The sequence below is a fragment of the Elaeis guineensis genome, chromosome 1 (genome assembly GCF_000442705.2).
Source record: "Elaeis guineensis isolate ETL-2024a chromosome 1, EG11, whole genome shotgun sequence".
Taxonomy (NCBI): Eukaryota; Viridiplantae; Streptophyta; class Magnoliopsida; order Arecales; family Arecaceae; genus Elaeis; species Elaeis guineensis.
The window spans coordinates 72454137-72473115 of record NC_025993.2 but is presented as its reverse complement, the minus strand read 5'-3'; the positions used below and the strand labels follow the sequence as shown (position 1 = coordinate 72473115).

The window sequence follows — 18979 nt, the reverse complement described above, 5'->3', positions numbered from 1 at the left end:
CTATATCATAATGCCGCTCTCCACTAATATCCACGGTATCAACACTAAGAAGTGAACAAGCAAGGGATGGGAATGTAACATCAAACTGCAAAACAACCAGTATGTGCAATTAAACTGTGATAATGAAATTGGAAAACATAATGTATCATCTAAGATTTTTGATAAAACTACATCATGTTAGAGGAAATCACACTTCAAATTAATGTTACTTTAATGTGCCATTAAAGAAAACAAGGCATAAGTCCCCAAAGCCAAAGAAGAAGAATTTGAGAATGATATGATCGAATTAAAAAAAACTTGAAAAGTGTCCAACTACATGTAGACCAAAAAAATTTTCCAACCATAAACTCAATGATGCAACAAGTCAAAGTCTGAAATCTAGAAAAAACAGATGATTCAAATCATGTGTTGTGTTCATATCAGATACGTATCAAGATACCGCTGCTCATTGGTTGCTTTAGCCATGTGTATCTAACATTTTTTTCAGATACACTCAAGTAGTTCCCGATTCCTGAATGCCTCTAAGAATAAAGGTGTAACAACTCACGACCCCACCCAGAAAAGGCTAGCCGGAAGTGTTGACCCAAGTAATGATTTTGATGAGTACAAAATGTTTGAGTATGATACTAATGATTGTGCATTCTTGAAGTAGTTAATTTAGGGTGCGTTTGGTTACACTTTTTGATTTTTGATTTTTGATTTTTAAAAAATATTTTTTTATTTTTTTTTATTTTTGTTGTTGAGTAAAAGCAAAAAAGTAAAAAATATGTTTGGTAAGTATGTTGCTATAAAGCAAAAAGCAATATTTGGGAACGGCAGGTGAAGAGTTCGACGAGGGAGAAGTGCTCAGAAAGAGAGGGAGAAGGAGGTGGGGAGGTGAAGTGCTCGACGAGGAAGAAGGGTTCGGGCTCTTTACTTTTTGATTTGGCGTTTTAGATGTGCAGAAGCAAAAAAAGCAAAAAAGTAAATTTTGAAAAGCAAAAAATTTTTGCTTTGCATATAAAGCAATTATTTTGATTTTTTTTATTTTTGCTTTTTGCTTTTCATGATGTTACCAAATATTGCTTTTTGATTTTTGCTTTTTAAAAATCAAAAAGCAAAAAAAGTACTTTTTAAATGGCTACCCAAACGCACCCTTATTTTAGAGGGAGCACAATAAACTTGAACGTTTAAAAAAGCATGAAGAAGCTTAGAAGAACAAATCCTAAAGTTGAAGAAGTATTTCAAGTGTTTGGAGAAGTATTTGAAATGTTTTAAAAGCCTCCGATCTTTGAAGTGAAGGAATCAACCCCAAGTTAATTATGAGTCGATCGGTAAACTTCGAGTTGACCCCTAGTCATCCAAGTCGACTCTCCCAAACAAGATAGAGAGCTATATTTTTCAGCCTGAAGCTTGAGTCAACCTCAAGTTAACTACAAGTCATCCCGTGAACGAGTCAACCCCTAAGCATCGGATAGCCTAACAGCGAATTTTTCTGCAAGCTTCCAACAAGCAAATCTGACTTCTAGTTTGACCTCTCTAATGGCTGGTAAACTTCCTCCAACCAAATTTAAATATATTTAAGATATAAAATCAATAGAAGTGATCAAAGAGAGAAGAAAAGAGAAAAACATAAGTTTTTGGTTAGAGCATTGGATATCCTTGAGCTAGTCCAAGAAAGAGGATTTAAGAGCATTAATTATGTAAGCCATCAAGAGATCATCCACAGCAAATTACAAGAGAGCCACTCATTCATTAAAATGAAGAAGTCTAAGCTTTACAGAGCAATCATCATCAGCTTCATTGCGCTTCAACAAGTTTATTATATCTTGAGCTTTGGCTCATTCCATATTTATTCCATTGTACTGATTTATTTTTTTTGCAAAATTCTTACAGGCTTGTCTAAGCCTGTAATCGGACGTTGTATTGACTAAGTCTAGGGATAACTTAGTTGGAAAGATTTTCATTGATTTCCTATGCAAAATCAACTGAGCTGGTTATGAGCCCACTAAAACAATCAGTTGGGTTGATTGTGAGCCTGATTAAAATAATCATACTATAATCAAAATGATTATAGTGAAATTCTCAAGTAGAAAGACTTGGAGAATGGACGTAGATGCTGGTTTACCATCAAACTACTATAAATCATTATATTTATGTTGCTTATGCTTGTTCTTATCTTTTGCATTGTTTTATCACTTGTTTTGCTATGCATATTTATTTCACTCACATTGTATAATTAATTTTAGAATAGTTTCACTTAAGAATTGTTTAAATTTGTAAAATATTTTGAAAATCCAATTCAACCTCTTCTTGGGTTGCTATATCTGGATAATAATTGGTATCAGAGTAAATATTCTTTTATCTTTTATAAACTTAACCGTCTATAGCTGAAAATCAATATCAATCCTTGGAATATCTTTTGATGAAGAACACTCTCTTGTAAGACCACTTCTCTTTTAGGGATTTGATTATATTTATTGGAAGGCTAGAATAAAAATTTTTATTCAAACATAATATTATAATTTATGGAATATAACACTAACATTATTGATGAAATTCAAATTCCTAAATATGAAAATGAATGGAATAATAAAGAAAAGAAATTAGCTTAATTGAATGCAAATGCAATGAATGTACTTTATTTACTCTTAATAAAAATCAATTTAATAGAATATGTACATACTCTTCTCCTAAAAAAAATTGGGATATATTGAAAATTATTTATGAAGGCATTAATGAAGTGCAAGAATCAAAAATTAGTATGCTAGCAATATGAATATGAAATATTTAAAATGCAATCCTATTAATCTATTTCAGATATATTTTCAAGATTTACAAAAATTATTAATGATCTGAATTTATTAGAAAAAAATCTTATACTAATGTTGATCTTGTGAGAAAGATTCTTAAATCTTTGCCCAGATATTGGGAAGCAAAAATGACAGCTATTCAAGAGACAGAATCTAAATCAACTATCCTTGGAAGAGCTTTTGGGTTTCCTTACGACTTATGAGCAAACCATGATGCATCAAGAAAAAGAGGATAGCAACAAGAGAAAGAAAATATTAGCATTCAAGTCCTCAAATCAGAAAAATAATATGAAAATTAAAGAATCCAATGATGAAAATGAGAACCTATCATTAATCACCAGAAAATTCAAAAGTTTTCTGAAGATGAAAAGTAAGAAGAAGCAAGAAAGAAGAAAGAAGGTGGAGAGTTGAATCAACGAAGAAAGAGAGATAAGAGAAAATAAAGCTTCGGCTAAGGGAGAGCCGAGCAAGAAAAAGAAGAACACAACTTGGAGCGACAATGAAGATAAACAAGTTGTGCTTTATAGCATAAGAAGATGAGGTATGTCTTGAAAATCAATCTGAACTTATTTTTAAAAAATTACAAGATGCATTTTATGAATTAATCAATGATTTTAAAATTCTAAGGCATAAAAATAAAAAACTTAAAAAGAAAACAATGAATTAAAAGAGGAAGTTAATAAGCTAAAATCTATAGTTGATAAATTTACTTTGAATTTTGAAAACTACCAATGATTTTGAATGATTAAAGAGTTATTTTCAATAAAGTTGGACTTGGATTTAATCGTTTAAGAAAACAAAAATTTTGGAAGAATATGTTTGTCAAAGCTCCTTCTAAAAATTCTTCAATAACTTATTTCAAATGCATCAGATTATGTCATAAAAAGCTTATAATTGTAATACAAAGAAAATAGATCATACCATAACTAAAAAGATTTAGGTTCCAAAACGAACTATGCCAACTAATCCCAAAGGATTCAAGAAAGCTTAAGTATCAAAATTGAAAAAATAATTATTTTGCAAGTGTGCCTAATATCTCATCAATCAAAGAGAAGATGGTACTTGAACAGTGGTTACTTGAGGCACATAATGGGAGATGAATCTCAATTCATCACCCTTGAAGCTAAAGATGGAAGGATAGTAATATTTGATGATAATGGTAAAAGAAAAATCACTGGTATCGATAATATTAGAATCATCCTTTTTATATTTATTAAAAATATTATGCTTGTAGATAGTTTGGAATATAATTCAACCTAAATAGGAATAAAATGGATTTTAAAAAATAAATGAATTTATAAATAAGTTAATTAAAACTGAAAGGACTTAATGCTTATATATTGTAATAGGCTAATTTTCATGAATCTCTTTGTGATACTTTATATGCTTTTTATATTTAATACTTTGATACGTGTTGTAATGCTATGATATTTACTAAAACTTATCAATGTTGTCCCCATATCTGGTTTTGATTTTATTTTTATAAAATTTTTAATATTTTTTGAAACAAATATGCTCTTATACTTTGAAATATGTATTACTATATTTTATGCTACTTTAGCGTATCATGACTCAATTTGTAATAAAGAATGAAATAAATAGTGAGGAGAGAGTAAAAAAAATTAAGTGGCACATATAAAGGGGAGCATTAATTATAAAAATAAAAGGAGAGTAATTGAAAATTTTATTGATGTGTACCAAAACAAAAAAAAAATTCAGTGTTATATTGCAAGAGTACCAAATTAAAAAAGTTAAGATCATGAAACTTATTAGTATCATGCTAACGACTCTATCTATTTGACCTTAAGATGCATAATTAGTATTTTCTTATATCAAGTCATATCTCAAATTTAAATTTGAAATTTCCTCTAATACACCTTATAAAACTTGAGATTTGATATTTGCTTGATACATTATGTACTTTAATGCTTGCCACTAGTTGTTATGATTTTTGCCTTGATCATATTATAAATCAAATTGCAACTCTTATATTAGATATTTTCAGTACCAATATAATTCATCTTGAATAACTCTAATATAATAAAAAGGGAGAGACAGAGTTAGCTAAGTATATCTATAGTGACTAAATCTGAGTTTTTTGTTAAAGAAAATTAGCTCTTAAAATCAAAGTGGTTTGATACATTAATTTTGAAATGATTAAATGCTCTGGATTTGATCTTTCATGTTTGTATCCTTAAGCTCCTCAATTATTCTAAAATTTGATAGGCACAAATATGATTTGCTATAATTTTCTTAATGTACTATGAATATTTAAATATAACTTTTTGATTTTGTCTAAAAGGAGAGAGGATGAGTATATACTTGAGCTAATCTAAATATTTTATGATATATTCATGAAGTATGTTCTTAATACATCTACTTTTTACTTCGTGTTAATTATACATAAATTCACATAAATTTTAGAAATATATTATGCTTTATATTGCATATACTCAAAGTTTTATCATCATCAAAAAGGAAGAGATTGTTGATCCAAAAATCGATTTTGATAAGCATAAAATATTTGAGTATGATACTAATAATTGTGTATTCTTGAAGTAGTTAATTTATTTTATAGAGAGCACAATAAGCTTGAACGTTTAAAGAAGCACAAGGAAGCTTAGAAAAATAATCCTAAAATTAGAGAAGTATTTAAAGTTTTAGAGAAGCATTTGAAGTATCTTGGAAGTCTTTGAAGTGGAGTCATCGACCTCAAGTTAACTACGAGTCGATCTATGAACTTTGAAGCGACCCCTGGTCAACCGAGTCAACTCTCAGACAAGATAGGAAGCTACATTTTTCAGCCTGAAGCTCGAATTGACCACAAGTTAATTGTGAGTTGATCCATGAACAAGTCGACCCCAACAGACTGCGAGTCAATCCTTGAGCTCCTGACAGCTTAACAGCTAGTTTTTCTGCAAACTTCTAACAAACAAATCTGACTACCAACGGCTAGTTAACCTCTTCAACGACTAGTATACTTCCTCCACCCAAATTTAAGTATATTTAAGACAAAATCAATAGGAGAAGTGATCCAAGAGGAAAGAAAAGAAAAAACATAAGTTCTTAGTGAGAGAATTGAATATCCTTGAGATAGTCCAAGAGAGAGGATTTAAGAGCATTAATTATGTGAGTCATCAAGAGATCATCCACAACAAATTACAAGAGAACCTCTCTTTCATTAAAGTAAAGAAGTCCAAGCTTTAAAGAGCAACTATCATTGACTTAGTTGGAAAGATTTTGATTAATTTCCTATGCAAAATCAACTAGATTGATTGTGAACCCGCTAAAACAATCGGTTGGATTAATTGTGAGCCCAGTTAAAATAATCATACTATAATCAAGAGGATTATAGTAGAATTTTCAAATAGGAAGATTTATAAAGTGGACGTAGATGCTGAATTTAGCATTGAACCACTATAAATTATTATTATTGTGTTACTTATGCTTATTCTTATCTTGTGCATTATTTTATCATTTATTTTGCTACACATTTATTTCACTCTCACATTGCACAATTAAGTTTAAATTAGTTTCACTTAAAAATTGTTTAAGTTTGTAAAAGTTTTTGAAAATCCAATTCACCCCCCCCCCTCTTGGGTTGCTATATCTAAGCAACAGGAAGGTATTATTTGGGTTCCTTAATCTTGTATAAGAATCCAAAATCTACCAAATGCACAGTACATGAGGGATTAAACATATGCCCACACAATCCCCATCTGCCCCCTATTTAAACCCTAACGTCCTCACCAAGCTAAGGATCCAATCTATTCAAACCCAATCATAATCAATCTGTATTCGACCCAAATAGATCAGTGCTGCAATAGCCCCTGGTGTATATGGGCCATAGGCTAGGTCCATTCCAATACTCTTTGTAACAACCTAAGACCTTATCCAAAAAAACTAGCCGGAAGGTATTAGTTTGGATTTCTCAATCCTGTATAAGTATACAATATCTACCTAATGCATAGTGCCATAGCCAGTGTGAGACTAAACATATATCTATAAGGGCCTACACAAAAGAGGAGGGGCTTTTTCTTTCCATTCTTTTTTAATAAATGTAAACCTTCAGTGATGAGTGATTAATTTTGGAGTTTGTGATGTTGCTATTCATGAATAGAGTATGAACTATGGTCCGCGGACTTTAATAATGACTAGATGGGAGTTCATGGAAGTTTATAATATATAAAGGATGTACTATGTCGGCCTACTAGGCTTGATAGATTTCTATATATACAAATATATAGACACACATATATATGACATATATTTATTGTTGCTATACTATTTTTTCAAAATGTATCATATTTGCATATCCATATCCTATCCGTATCCTGTATCCATATCCATGCTTCCTAGTCCGAAACATAACCAGCAGCTCCAAACTTGAGCAAACATTTACAGAAAATAATCAACTACAACCCACCAAACGTACAAAAAGCAATGAACTGGTGGAGAAAAAATAAAAAGTGAAAACATATAAGGGTCAAATACTAACATTGATATGTAGTCTTTCACCTCTTGAAGTATCTACTGTCAGTTTGGTCTCAGTAGCAGCATAAAGATATAATCCTGCACACATATATAAATAGGTATGCCATCAAAATGTTACCTATGCTCTAAATATCAGCCAACACCTAATAGCAAATTATTCTTTTGATGTGACTGCAAAGTAATGAATCTAGAAAATTAACATGATAATAACCACAGATGGTCAATACATAATGTAGAAGTTTTTCTTGAGATGCAAGTCATACAATGATATCGTAATGTGATGGTGCCACTAGGATAGAGCAAATATGCGCATTTACTTTGACCTACCCTCATATATAGTATACAATATAATAAAGTAGTGTGCGTGTGTGTGTGTGTGTGTATCAAAACTATATCTAGCCACTGATTGTAATCACAGAGCTCATGACTACAAGTCTACAATAAGAGTTTGGATTTACTAGATGGGCTATAGGTTTCTTATAAATTTATGGAGCAGCCAAGCTCTGCATATATTGGTGAAATTCAAGTAGAATGACTTGCATGGGTGGCCAGCCATAACTCCCACGATGAGTGGAAGTCTAAAAGAATAAGAATAAGGGACTGGTCATGTTTAAGACCTTAGTAGCAACCAGAAACTTGAGAGCTTCCTTTCTCAAGTAATAACTAATGAATGTGTGTGTGTGTGTGTGTGTGTGTGTGTGTATATGAGGGTGAAAAAATAGCTTGAGAAGCCAAAGACCACATTGCAATGTTTCAGTTGGCGTAACTAAATCCCCCCTACTGTAATATTATTTTCTTTTAGAAAGTTTTGGTGGACATTGGAAATTTAGGGTTCTACTCTAGAAACTCAAGGCTTTTAAAGTTTTACTTTTTAAATTAAATTGTGCTTTTTATTTACGGACCTACATAGACTCTAAAAGCTATCAGTCCAAACTATAACCTAGACAGCTGCACTCTTTTAAGTGGAAGCCTCTCTTTTCTGCCCCTGCTTTTTATTGCCAATCCCAACATGTTGCTGCAAGACTCCAGTTGAGTGCCAACATAGCTGGCGGTGAACGCCGTCCGGGATCCAAGATGCTGGAGGGAACCTACAAGGAAAGTCCGCACCCATCGAGGGTTTTCCAGTGAGGGACTATCCAATGTCTAAGTTAGTCGAAGCTCAAGAACAATAGAGGAAAAAAGAAGAATGGTGAGAGAGAGGTAGCTTTTTTCTTTGAATGTTGTCCCTTACTTGAGGGTCCCCTTCATACGTCTTTTATAAGGAGGTGGAGCAGTAGATTGTTAGCCAGAATTTGTGGGTTATTAGGCCTGATTCTTTAGGCTGTTAAGCCACACTATGGCAATTTGTTGGGGAGGAGAATCAGCCCACTAACCTTCAGATCAAGGTTGTCAGTCGTAGATGTCAATTGCGGGCTTTACCCACATAGATAATTGAGTTGGCAGTCTGAAATGGGCACAAGGTCGAGATTCCAAGCCTGTGTCCAGTGTGATTTCACTGAGTCATCCTAGATGCGCCCCAATGAGAGGGGTTGTTCCGGTTGGCAGGTTATCTCCACAATACTTGTCCCCCACTTTCGAGTTCGAAGCGACTTTATGACTTCGGGCACAGAAAATAGTCGAGCTGGCCGCTGGCTACCGATCCGATTTCCTCTTGAAAGTATTTGTTTCGTTACACTCAACGGAAGAAGCTTCAGAGGGCTACTAATATGTCGCTTCGTGATCCATGCCATCATTACAAGGAAAGGCAACTCGAGGGATCGCAGAATAATGCCCTGGAGAGGAGATCCGGAGATCATTCCCAGATTTGCCAAGACCCGCCATGTGTCAAGTATTAATGAGATTCAGCGTGCTCCGCAGATCGCCTGACATGGTTTGATCTAAGCAGGGTGCGACGAAGAGTCGTAAGGTCTATCACTCCCAATGTTGGCCAAGTGGCAAGATCTGACAATTCAATTGTTAAATCTTTAACGTCAATGGTCTGTAAAAATAAACCACTCATCAGGTCAGATTTCCTGCCATCCAAGCATTAGTTGTTCTCTCATTGTTTTATCTATCAGAGGAAGGCTCTTTTCTCCTCTTGCTGATGCCATCTTCGCTGGTACTGGTGATCATCTTGTCTTTCAGTTGATCCTTCATCTCTGGTCTTGCAGTGATGAGGCCGTCGTACTCATTTGTTAAATTGGCGATGATGAGGAGAATGAGTTCTTCAGACGGAGAGCCCTCGTCAAAGAGACCAAGGAGTACCCAGCTAGGGGTTCTTGCTCCCGTTCTGGTGCAATCTTTGGGAGCGTCGAGTACAGACCCGATGGAGACCAAGGATGAGCCAATAATAGTCGGGCAGCTACAATCTGCTATACCGACATCTCAGGGTTGCCTCAAGCTCTTTCTCCTTCATCAGGCCAGCCCAAGCCTACCCCCGGGATGTCAAGCAGGTTGGCGAGGCCCAAGGCAGACCCTTAGTCCGAGGGCAAAGAGGGGTTCACCACCATTGTGAAGTTAGTGCGAAGGGACGCCTCAGCTCTCCAAAACCACCAGCTCACCCAAGAGCGAATGGAGTTGATTCTACTACCAGTCCAATCGATTGGAGATGATACCCCCTGAATGAGGTCATAGGAAACTCCTATGCCGGCCTTCTTTGGATGAGTCCCTGCTTTGCACGCTTGCTCTTAACTTTTGATTGTGGCTTCCTAACTCTTATCTTTCCATGTAGCTAATGCATAACATTGCTGTCCTCGACCGCAAAACTCCAAGCATCTGAAGCCCAGGCAAGGGCCGTGAAGGAGGCGAGGCAAACCACCGAGGCAGCAACAAAGGCAGCCAAGGATAAATTGAAGTTTGCCGAGGCTGCAGTCGAGAGGGAGAAGGTGAAAGCCATTGCCAAGGTCAGACTCAAAAGCATCAAAGAGTAGAAGGCTTCAACGAAATTTAAGAATGAGGTTGCTGAAGATTCTTCAGTCACCCATATATACAGCTTCCATGCCTGCAAGGCATGTCTGCAGCAGATGGTTCCCAAGTGGACTTGAGATGTCTTCACCTCGGGAACAATGATGACGAGGTCGAAGCATTCTCGTCGGATAAGGATGAGTCCGCCTCACCCGAGCTTGCCCCAATCGAGGCCCCAACTCCTGTCGTCGAGGATACTGCCGAAACCGCTTCGCCCGCACCCAAAGACTAGCTTGTCCTTTCTTTTGTCGTTGTTTTTGATACTTTTTGTTGACGAACCTTTGTAACGAACTTGCAACATGTCCTTTAGCTTTTCAAATAAAATGAAGTTCACTGTTACCTCTTGATATTTGTGTAGATTGGCTCCAATTTGAATTCTTTAGCTTTTCGTAAGGTCAAGGTTCTTAGTCCAGACCATATTCCTAAACCTCGATGTTGGAGGCCATGTTATTGATGGTCAGTACAAAATTATCTCGTGGTAATTTTCACCGGTCATTGTCATGGCCTCCGCTCGACTCGTCCATAGACAAGGAATGCCAAATGGCCAAACAGGATCTCCAGAAGGTTGGCCCCTTTATAGTCGGCAGTAGTGGCCCTAAATGACCGTACGGATCTCAGAAGGGTTAGCTCCTTCACTGTCGTCATCATTGGCCCTAAGTGGCCACTTAGAATCCCCGAAGGGTTAGCCCCTTCACCATCATCATCGACAGCCCTAAGTGGCCGCACGGGATCTCTAGAGGGTTAGCCCTTTTATTATCATCGTCATCAGCCCTAGGTGACCGCACAAAGTCCTCAGAGGGTTAGCCCTTCATTATTGTTGTCGTCGGCCCCAAGTGGCTGTATAGGATCTCCGGAGGGTTAGCCTCTTCACTGTCATCAATGTCGACCCCAAATGGCCGCATGAGGTCTCCAAAGGGTTAGCCCCTTTATTGTCATTGTCAGCCCAAGTAGCCGTACAGGATCCTCGGAGGATAAGCCCCTTCACTATAGTCATCGTCGATCCCAAGTGGCCATGCGGGGTCTCTAGAGAATTAGCCTCTTCATTGTTGTCGTTGTTGGCCGATCAGCCCCAAGTGGCAGCGCGGGATCTCCGAAGGATTAGCCCTTTCACTATCATCATCGTCGGCCACAAATGGCCGTGTGGAATCTCCGAAGGATTAGCTCCTTTATTGTCATTATCGTGGCCTCCTCTTCGACTTGTCCGTGGGCAAGGAGCGCCAGATGGCCAAACAGGGCAAGACATTGGCTCAGGTGTCTTTGGATCTTTATATCTGTTGGACCTCTAGATTTTAGAAGGCCTCAAAGAACTCTTTGCGCTTTTGCAGATATTGAGCCATCTTTGGTCCTCGAGCCTTGTATTCTCCTCAGATTCGCCCAACATCTGCTTGTGAGTCGATAAAGACCCTTAGGTCCTTCATCTCGAATTTTTTGGCGATGCCACGGCTTGCAAACAATGCTTCATATTCAGCTTTGTTGTTGGAAGCGCTAAAGTTGAACCAAAGCACGTATTCTATTATGGCTCTTTCAGAGATTGCTAGGGTCAGTCTGGCCCTACATCATCGAAAGTTTTGAAACTTCGTCTACATTAGGATCCAGCAAGGGGTCCTCACTCCCTCGATTTGCTTTGGGGTTGGTTTTTCGTTGGGTCATCATGAACTCTAGAAACTTTTTCGAGGTTCACGCTTGTTGCAATTGAGCCTCATTTGATTTCGTTTCAGCTCAGCACATGCTTTCTCTAGATGGGTAGCATGCCAATCGGCCTCAGTACCCTTTACCAGCATGTCATCGACACAAACCTCCATGTTGTGCCTGATATGGTGTTTGAACACCGTGTTAGTGATGCGCTAATATGTAGTTCCTATGCTTTTCAACCCAAAAGACATCATTTTATAACAATACAAACTTTTTCCAGTTACGAGTGCCATCTTCTCCTCACCTTCGAGGGCCACCTGAATCCAATCATATCTGGAGAAGGTGTTCATGAAGCTTAAGAGCTGATGTCCCGAGGTGGCGTCTGCAAGTTAATCGACCCTCGATGGAGAAAAATCGCCCTTCGGGCAGGCTTTATTGAAGTCGGTATAATCAATGCAAATCCGCCCTTTGCCATTTGCCTTCTTCATGATGATATTGGTGACCCACTCCGAATAGTGGAATTCTTGGTGAATCCTGCCATCAAGAACTGATCGACTATCTCCTCAATGGCCCGTTGTCTCTCTGAGGCGAAGCTCCTACTCTTTTATCGGACATGGCGATGGCTCGAGTCCACGCTCAACCTCTGAACAAAGAGATCAAAAGATATACCTGGCACATCTAATGTTGACCAAGCGAGAACATCCTCATGGATGTGTAGCAATGCCATCGGTGATCCCTGAGGTCTAGTGCCAGCTGTGCCCGAAGCCGGATGGGCTTGCCCAAATCGTCATAGGCAGGATCATGGCGAGTTGCTCAGCTGGCTCACTTCAACTTTCCTTTGGCTCCTCACGGTCTTCAATTGGCAAGGCCCTTGCTAGGCGTTTCCTTTGTATCATCGCCAAAAAGCATTGAAAAGCCAGTACTTGGTCCCCCTACATTTCACTGGCTTCACTCCCGAGAAGCATTTGGTCCAGGTCGCCCGAGGATTGCATCATAGGCAGAGGGGACTAGATCACCAAGAAGGTTGATCGCATGGTCCGATTTTGCGGCCTCCGCCCGACAGCAACCGAAAGAGTGATCTCGCCCTCCACGATCACCAGATCCCCAAAGAATCCAACTAGTGGAGTGTTAACTTTTCTTAGGCAATTTCATTCTTTAAAAAGCATCATAAAACAGGATGCCAGTTGAACCTCCATTATCAACTAAAATTTTTTTTTACATCACAGCTTGCTATCGTTAGTGATATAATGGCAGTGCCATTGTGAGAGATATGCTCCTCTCAAAAACCATCATTAGAAAAAAAAAATGTCCCCCACACACCGTCTCTCTGCCCCCTCAATTCGGTCCTCTGCCCTCCCTGCCACCGACGAAGCCAAAAATCATGTTGATGACCCCAATCGTTGGTCAGTTGCCATTATTTCCCTCATCGGGCTGATGCCTGCATGGCTCCTCTGGTGCTTGGTTCCGCTACTCCCAAACATACTTGCCAAGGTAGCCCCTTCGGATCAAGACTTCAATCTCGTCCTTAAGCTGAAGGCATTCTTCGATATCGTGACTATGATCACGATGAAAACAGTAGTACTTTCTTATGTTTCTTTTATCTGAAAGGACCTTCATTGGCTCAAGCCACCGTAGATACTTCTGACCCTCAATCTCCATCAAGATCTACGATCAAGGGACAGACAGAGGGGTATAGCTGTCGAACCACCGAGACAGGCTCCTCGGCCTATAACTCTTCAGTGGTCGAGAGGATTCTCCTTCGGCTTGGGCCGTCCGAGGATCCTCCTAAGTCCTAACCCTCTTATTGCTGGAAGTCTTCTTTCCTTCCTCCTACTTGCAAGCCATCCGGGGTTCTTCTACATATGTGTACTTCCGGACTCGAGCTAGCAGATCGGCAAAGTCCCTTGAAAAGATCTTGTCGAGGAAGAAGATGAGGCACTCATTCCGCAATCCTCATTTGAGTGTTGACATCGCCATTGACTTGTCGAGGTTGTACACTTCTAGCACAGCAGCATTAAAGCGTGCAATATAGTTGCGTAGCGACTCATCCTCTTTTTGTTGGATAGAGAAGAGGCTATGATATTCTTCAACTGAACCAGATTGCTACTGAAGTGGGCAACGAACAGCCTGTCGAGCTGTTCAAATGAGTGGATGGACCCAAGTTGGAGTCCCTAATGCCACGCCCATACTGACTTCCAGAGGGTGGCTGGGGAAACAAGATAGAGGAGGACGTCCAAGGTGCCCTGCAGCATAATGAGGATCTTATAACCCTCCAGATGGTGGAAGAGATCTCGAGGAGCCATCATACAGCTCTAGCTGAGGCATCTTGAACAGACTCAGAATCGGTTCCCTCAAAACAGCTTCAAAGAAGGGGGATTGGGAGTTGAAGTTGATTCTGTCGCTGTCCCCATGAGCTCTGTTCTGGACCTCACCAAGACAGCGCTCGATATCTCAAACCTTGCTCTCAAGCTCCTCCTGGTGCGATCTTCCAGGCCCAGGGGAGTAACACAAGGTCGAATCCCCGCTGGAGGTAGAGCTCCACGATTGAGCCTCTTCCCCCCAACTTCGACAAGAGGAGGATCGGGGTGTGAAAGCAGGAGTACGATGGGAAAGCCGCCTGAGGGCAGATCCCAAGCTCCTGGAGTGAGATCGCCGGCTATGCTAGGAAGGAGCTACTTAAGGACTTGGCTCCGCCTGCTGTTACTGCTCCACCACCTGCTGGAGCTGTTGTACGGTGCTAGTCAGCGCTTGGATCTGGCAGACCAAGACATCAAGGGATTTCGAGTCCATCATGATAGGAGGCTGTATAGCAACAAACCCCCAAGCAGTGCTACTCTGGCTACAATAAAGAGATCGCCAATGAGAAGCGGTGGAGTTGCGGGCTCTCATCCACACCATGCTCTCTTTCCTCTTAAAATGGGCTTAGATCTTTTCTCTAACACCAATCTACTACTGCGAGACTCTGATCAAGTGCCTATATGACTGGATATGTAATATCATCTGGGATCCAGGATACCAAAGAAAACCTACAAGGAAAGTCCACACCCATCGGAGGCTTTCCGATAGGGGATCTTCTGATGCCTAAGTTAGTTGGAGCTCGAAAACAGTAGAGAAAAAGAGAATGGTGAGAGAGAGATAGCTTTTTCCTCGAAAAGTTATCCCTTACCTGAGGATCCCTTTCATACCTCTTTTATAAGAAGGTGGAGCAATAGGTTGTTTGCCAGAATTCGTAGGTTATTAGGTCTGATTCTTTAGACTGTTAAGCCATATTCTAGTAGTTCATTGGAGAAAAAAAACTGCCCACTAACCTTTGGATCACGGTTGTTACTTGTGCGTGTTAGTTGCGGACTTCATCCGCATGGATAATTGAGTTGGTGGCATGAAATGGGCATGGGGTCAAGATCTCAGGCCTATGTCCAATGTGATTTTGCTGAGTCACCCTAAACGTGCCCCAATGAGAGAGATTGTTCCGATCGGCAAGTTATCTCCACGACATACACACACACACACACACACACACATATATATATATATATGAGGGGTGAAAATTTTGCTTAAGAAGCCAATGACCACTTTGCTATGTTTCAGTTGGCATAACTAAATCCCCTCTGCTGTAATATTATTTTCTTTTTAGAAAGTTTCATTGGACAGTGGAAATTTAGGGTTCTACTCTAGAAACACAAAGCTTTTAAAGTTTTATTTTTTAAATTATATTGTGCTTCTTATTTACGGACTCACATAGACTCTAAAAAGCTATCAGTCCAAACTATAACCTAGGCCGCTGCACTCTTTTAAGTGGAAGCCTCTCTTTTCTGCCCCTGTTTTTTCCTGCCAATCCCAACGTGTTGCACTGTATTGGTTAGTCATAAAACTCAATACTGAAAATAGGAATTATATAGTCAAAAAGACTATTTTAGTTCCCTCTTCTTTGTTGAATTGCTTTGAAAATGGCTCCCATTGTTCCAGCATTTGCTGTAAATAAAAAAGACCACAACACCAAGAGAACCACCACAGTGTGAAGGGGAAGTCTATATAAACCTTCAACCAGCCATAGTTCATACAATGATGGAGGAAGGGAGAATAGTTGATAACTGATAAAAATATTCATTGTTCCAAACAAGTTTGAATCCACTTCCTTCAGTAGTTGCTCAATATCTAAATGGTATTGTGACACAAGCATCAGGGACGTCGTCAAGTTACAAAAGTGCCATTAAGTGTTACATAGGACCATCAGTTGATTAGAAAATCAGCATTTGCACCATGATGCAAGTAAACACAATGAATGAAGAAAAATAAACATACTTTTCCCTTTCTTTTTCTTTTTCATTCTCAGTGGCTGAGCTAGGGTTCAAGCTTCTCTGAAGAAGGAAATCTCAATTCAACGGATGAAGAATACATTATGGACACAATGCTAGACATATGTATGCCATAAAATAATGATCATTATAAAGGCACTTTCTATCTCCCTATCTATGTCTAACAGAAAGGATCCTCCAATGCTTCAATAACTTGTTATCCAGTTATCAACACTTCAATCTAAAACTTGTCTAGAAGCGATACTTACAATGAGGTCATGGTTCTTGAAGCAGACAACTTGGTAATAAGCAATTTAATCACTGAGATCAAACAAAGAAATAGAATGAATGAACAGCCAAATAAATAAACAAATAAAAGGAAGAATACAGCTTGGTCTTTGGCAAGACTTGATATGCTTGATACGTGGTCTGCTAGGGAATGTTATACTACTCATCTCATATTTTGTGCTCCAGTCATTTAGTTGGTTATCTCTTAACAGACTTTTAGTTGGCATTGCCATTCTCTGTAGTTCTTTTTGCCGTGAAAGCATATTTTAGAAGTGATCGTACTCCTTAAGTTGGCATTGCCAATTTCATCCCAAAACCCAAGACAAAACAAAATCGGCGAAAAGCAAGGATCAAAAAAACCATCCTAAATTCATCGAGAAATGGAAATCACACAACACTCCATGTATCGACCTCAAAGAAATCCAAAAATATTTACAGCCCAAAGATTCATGACCCTCTCCACATGTCCAGTAAAACTGTTAGCCTCAAAAAAAAAAATCCTAAAATCGTAAACACTAAATGAAACTAAAATATAATCTTTCCGAACCCAAAATGCAATAGATTACTTCAATGTTCCATCGAATCACCAAACAACCAAACACACGGAAATTGAAGGACACTAAGCAATATCAACGAAACCAAAGAAAGAAGAAAAAAATAAATAAATGGGAGAACTCACTAATCTCTGATAAGAACAATAAGAGCATAATAATGGAGGAGACGACGGTGATGAGGCCTCCCGACAGGCTCCGGCTGTAGAAATCCTCGTTGATCTTAGGATACGCATCCAGGTTTCTGAGTTTGTTCAAGATCTCCATCACGAGACCACGAATCTCCGATTCAAACCCTAAAATCGGAACCCTACAACTCGCAAGTTTTCCAACCGAAATCTAGGGTTTTTTTCTCTTTTCCTCCTCGGCCAACGATCCAAAAGCTTTAAACGAACCCAGGGGGGACTCTGCTTGCTCAGAGGAATCGTTTTGTAATTTTATGCATTATGAGCGGCGTTTCTGAGAGAAGTGGTTTTGACATTGAGGTACGTACGGTTTAAACTTGAATGACTGAAATATCCTCACTCTATGAAACGAATTACACGAGCTTCATGTGAAAAAAGGCACGCATTGGCAATACGTCAGGGGTAATTATATCGTAAAGTTATCAGATAAAGAACCGAAGTACGATTAGCGGATAGCCTCCGTCGAGACCGCTTCGGACATTAACCTGTATTTACCGTTATTTAATCATTACCGAATTATGTTTAGGAAAAAATCCACTTAATTTATGATTTGTAAAAAATTTATTTTTCTTATAAAAAATGCATATTGTTGTTGCCAACTCCCACGCCTGAGGTCAAACCGAAGCGAAGAACTGATACGAGGGTGACTCCCACCGGCTTGAAACCTGCAAAAAAATCCCACTGAGAGGTTTTTCGACAAAGACCCTCCGATGCTAAGTTAGGAGATAGAAAATGAAAAAAGAAAAGAGGATGGGATTACCTTGAGGCCCTCACACCTTTCTATTAATAGTGGGGGAATTAGAGTCATACATGCTCTGAAGTCCTACAGATTTTTGGATATCACACGCACATTAAGCTTGAAGAAAGTTATTTCCATTCAGATCATGATTCAATCGAAGATATCCTTTCTTATCTGAGAGTTTCGGAGTCAAAGAGGAGAGTGGATTCTGTCAATAGAAAAGGCTATACATTTTAGCTGGAGGTCAGCTCAAGCCAACCTGAAGATCCCTCGGTCATGGAAAAGGTAGTCACCTCGGCCAGTACTGAGGTCCGAGCTATCGTCCATATACCTCTTGCGGACTCACTTTGGTTTAAGGTATATACCTACCGTCAAGCTGGCCTGAAGCGGTCTTCGTACCTGATGAAGTCTGATCTTGTGTGTCTTCGGTTGGTACTGAGGATACAATTGACCGAGGTCGAAATGGAGATCCACAACAGGTGCCCCCCACTCTTGAGACCGAGCTCATATGAGATTGGTCAAGGAGAGTATAAATCCGAGGTCAAGGTCGATTCTGTCGAGCTGCTGCATGGAGCTCCCTTTATTGGCAACACATGTCGAGGATCGATGCCATCAGCAGGTTGACTCCTCCATCCGAACCATTGATTCTCTGGATCTGCGTAAGTTTTACTGTAGCCAACCGAAAGTTGCCACTTAGCGCGCATCAATAGTGGGAGGCAACCACTTTCAAATCGGAGCCGTTCGAGCTCCTCTAAATAGGTGTTGTTTACCAAAGGTAGCCCCATTTTTACTGTTTTACTTCTTTGAGAGAGAGGAGAGAAATGCTAAGGCAATTTCCAGCTAACTCCAATGATCATCGCCGGCATCTGTATTCTCCCTAGCTATAACCGAGCTCCATCAGTCAACCTCGAACTCTGACCTTTGAGTTTGCTCGGCCACACCCTTTCTTTAGGCCACACCCTTTGACTCCTAGAGGCCGGACGCGTGTGCGGCTTGCAACATCATCCTTAAGCCCGGATCAATGAGGTTAGAGCGTCTAACTTGCAAGGTAATAGATCTG

General features: G+C 39.2%; 1 protein-coding gene across 3 annotated transcripts in view; it reads right to left on the bottom strand.

Annotated features, from left to right (window-relative positions):
- LOC105034952 (uncharacterized) overlaps positions 1–17427 on the bottom strand; it is a 48456-nt gene extending 31029 nt beyond the window's left edge. For all 3 annotated transcript variants that reach the window (XR_012140209.1, XR_830265.2, XM_010910309.3), the window contains exons 1-3: positions 17124–17427; positions 7291–7364; positions 2–85 (exon numbers count right to left, since the gene is read on the bottom strand). Coding sequence is in view for 1 of the 3 variants with exons in the window: in XM_010910309.3 (XP_010908611.1) it covers positions 2–85; positions 7291–7364; positions 17124–17262 (297 nt within the window). In the remaining 2 variants the exon portion in view is untranslated. The remainder of the gene's footprint in view (position 1; positions 86–7290; positions 7365–17123) is intronic.
- Positions 17428–18979: the final 1552 nt, after the last annotated feature.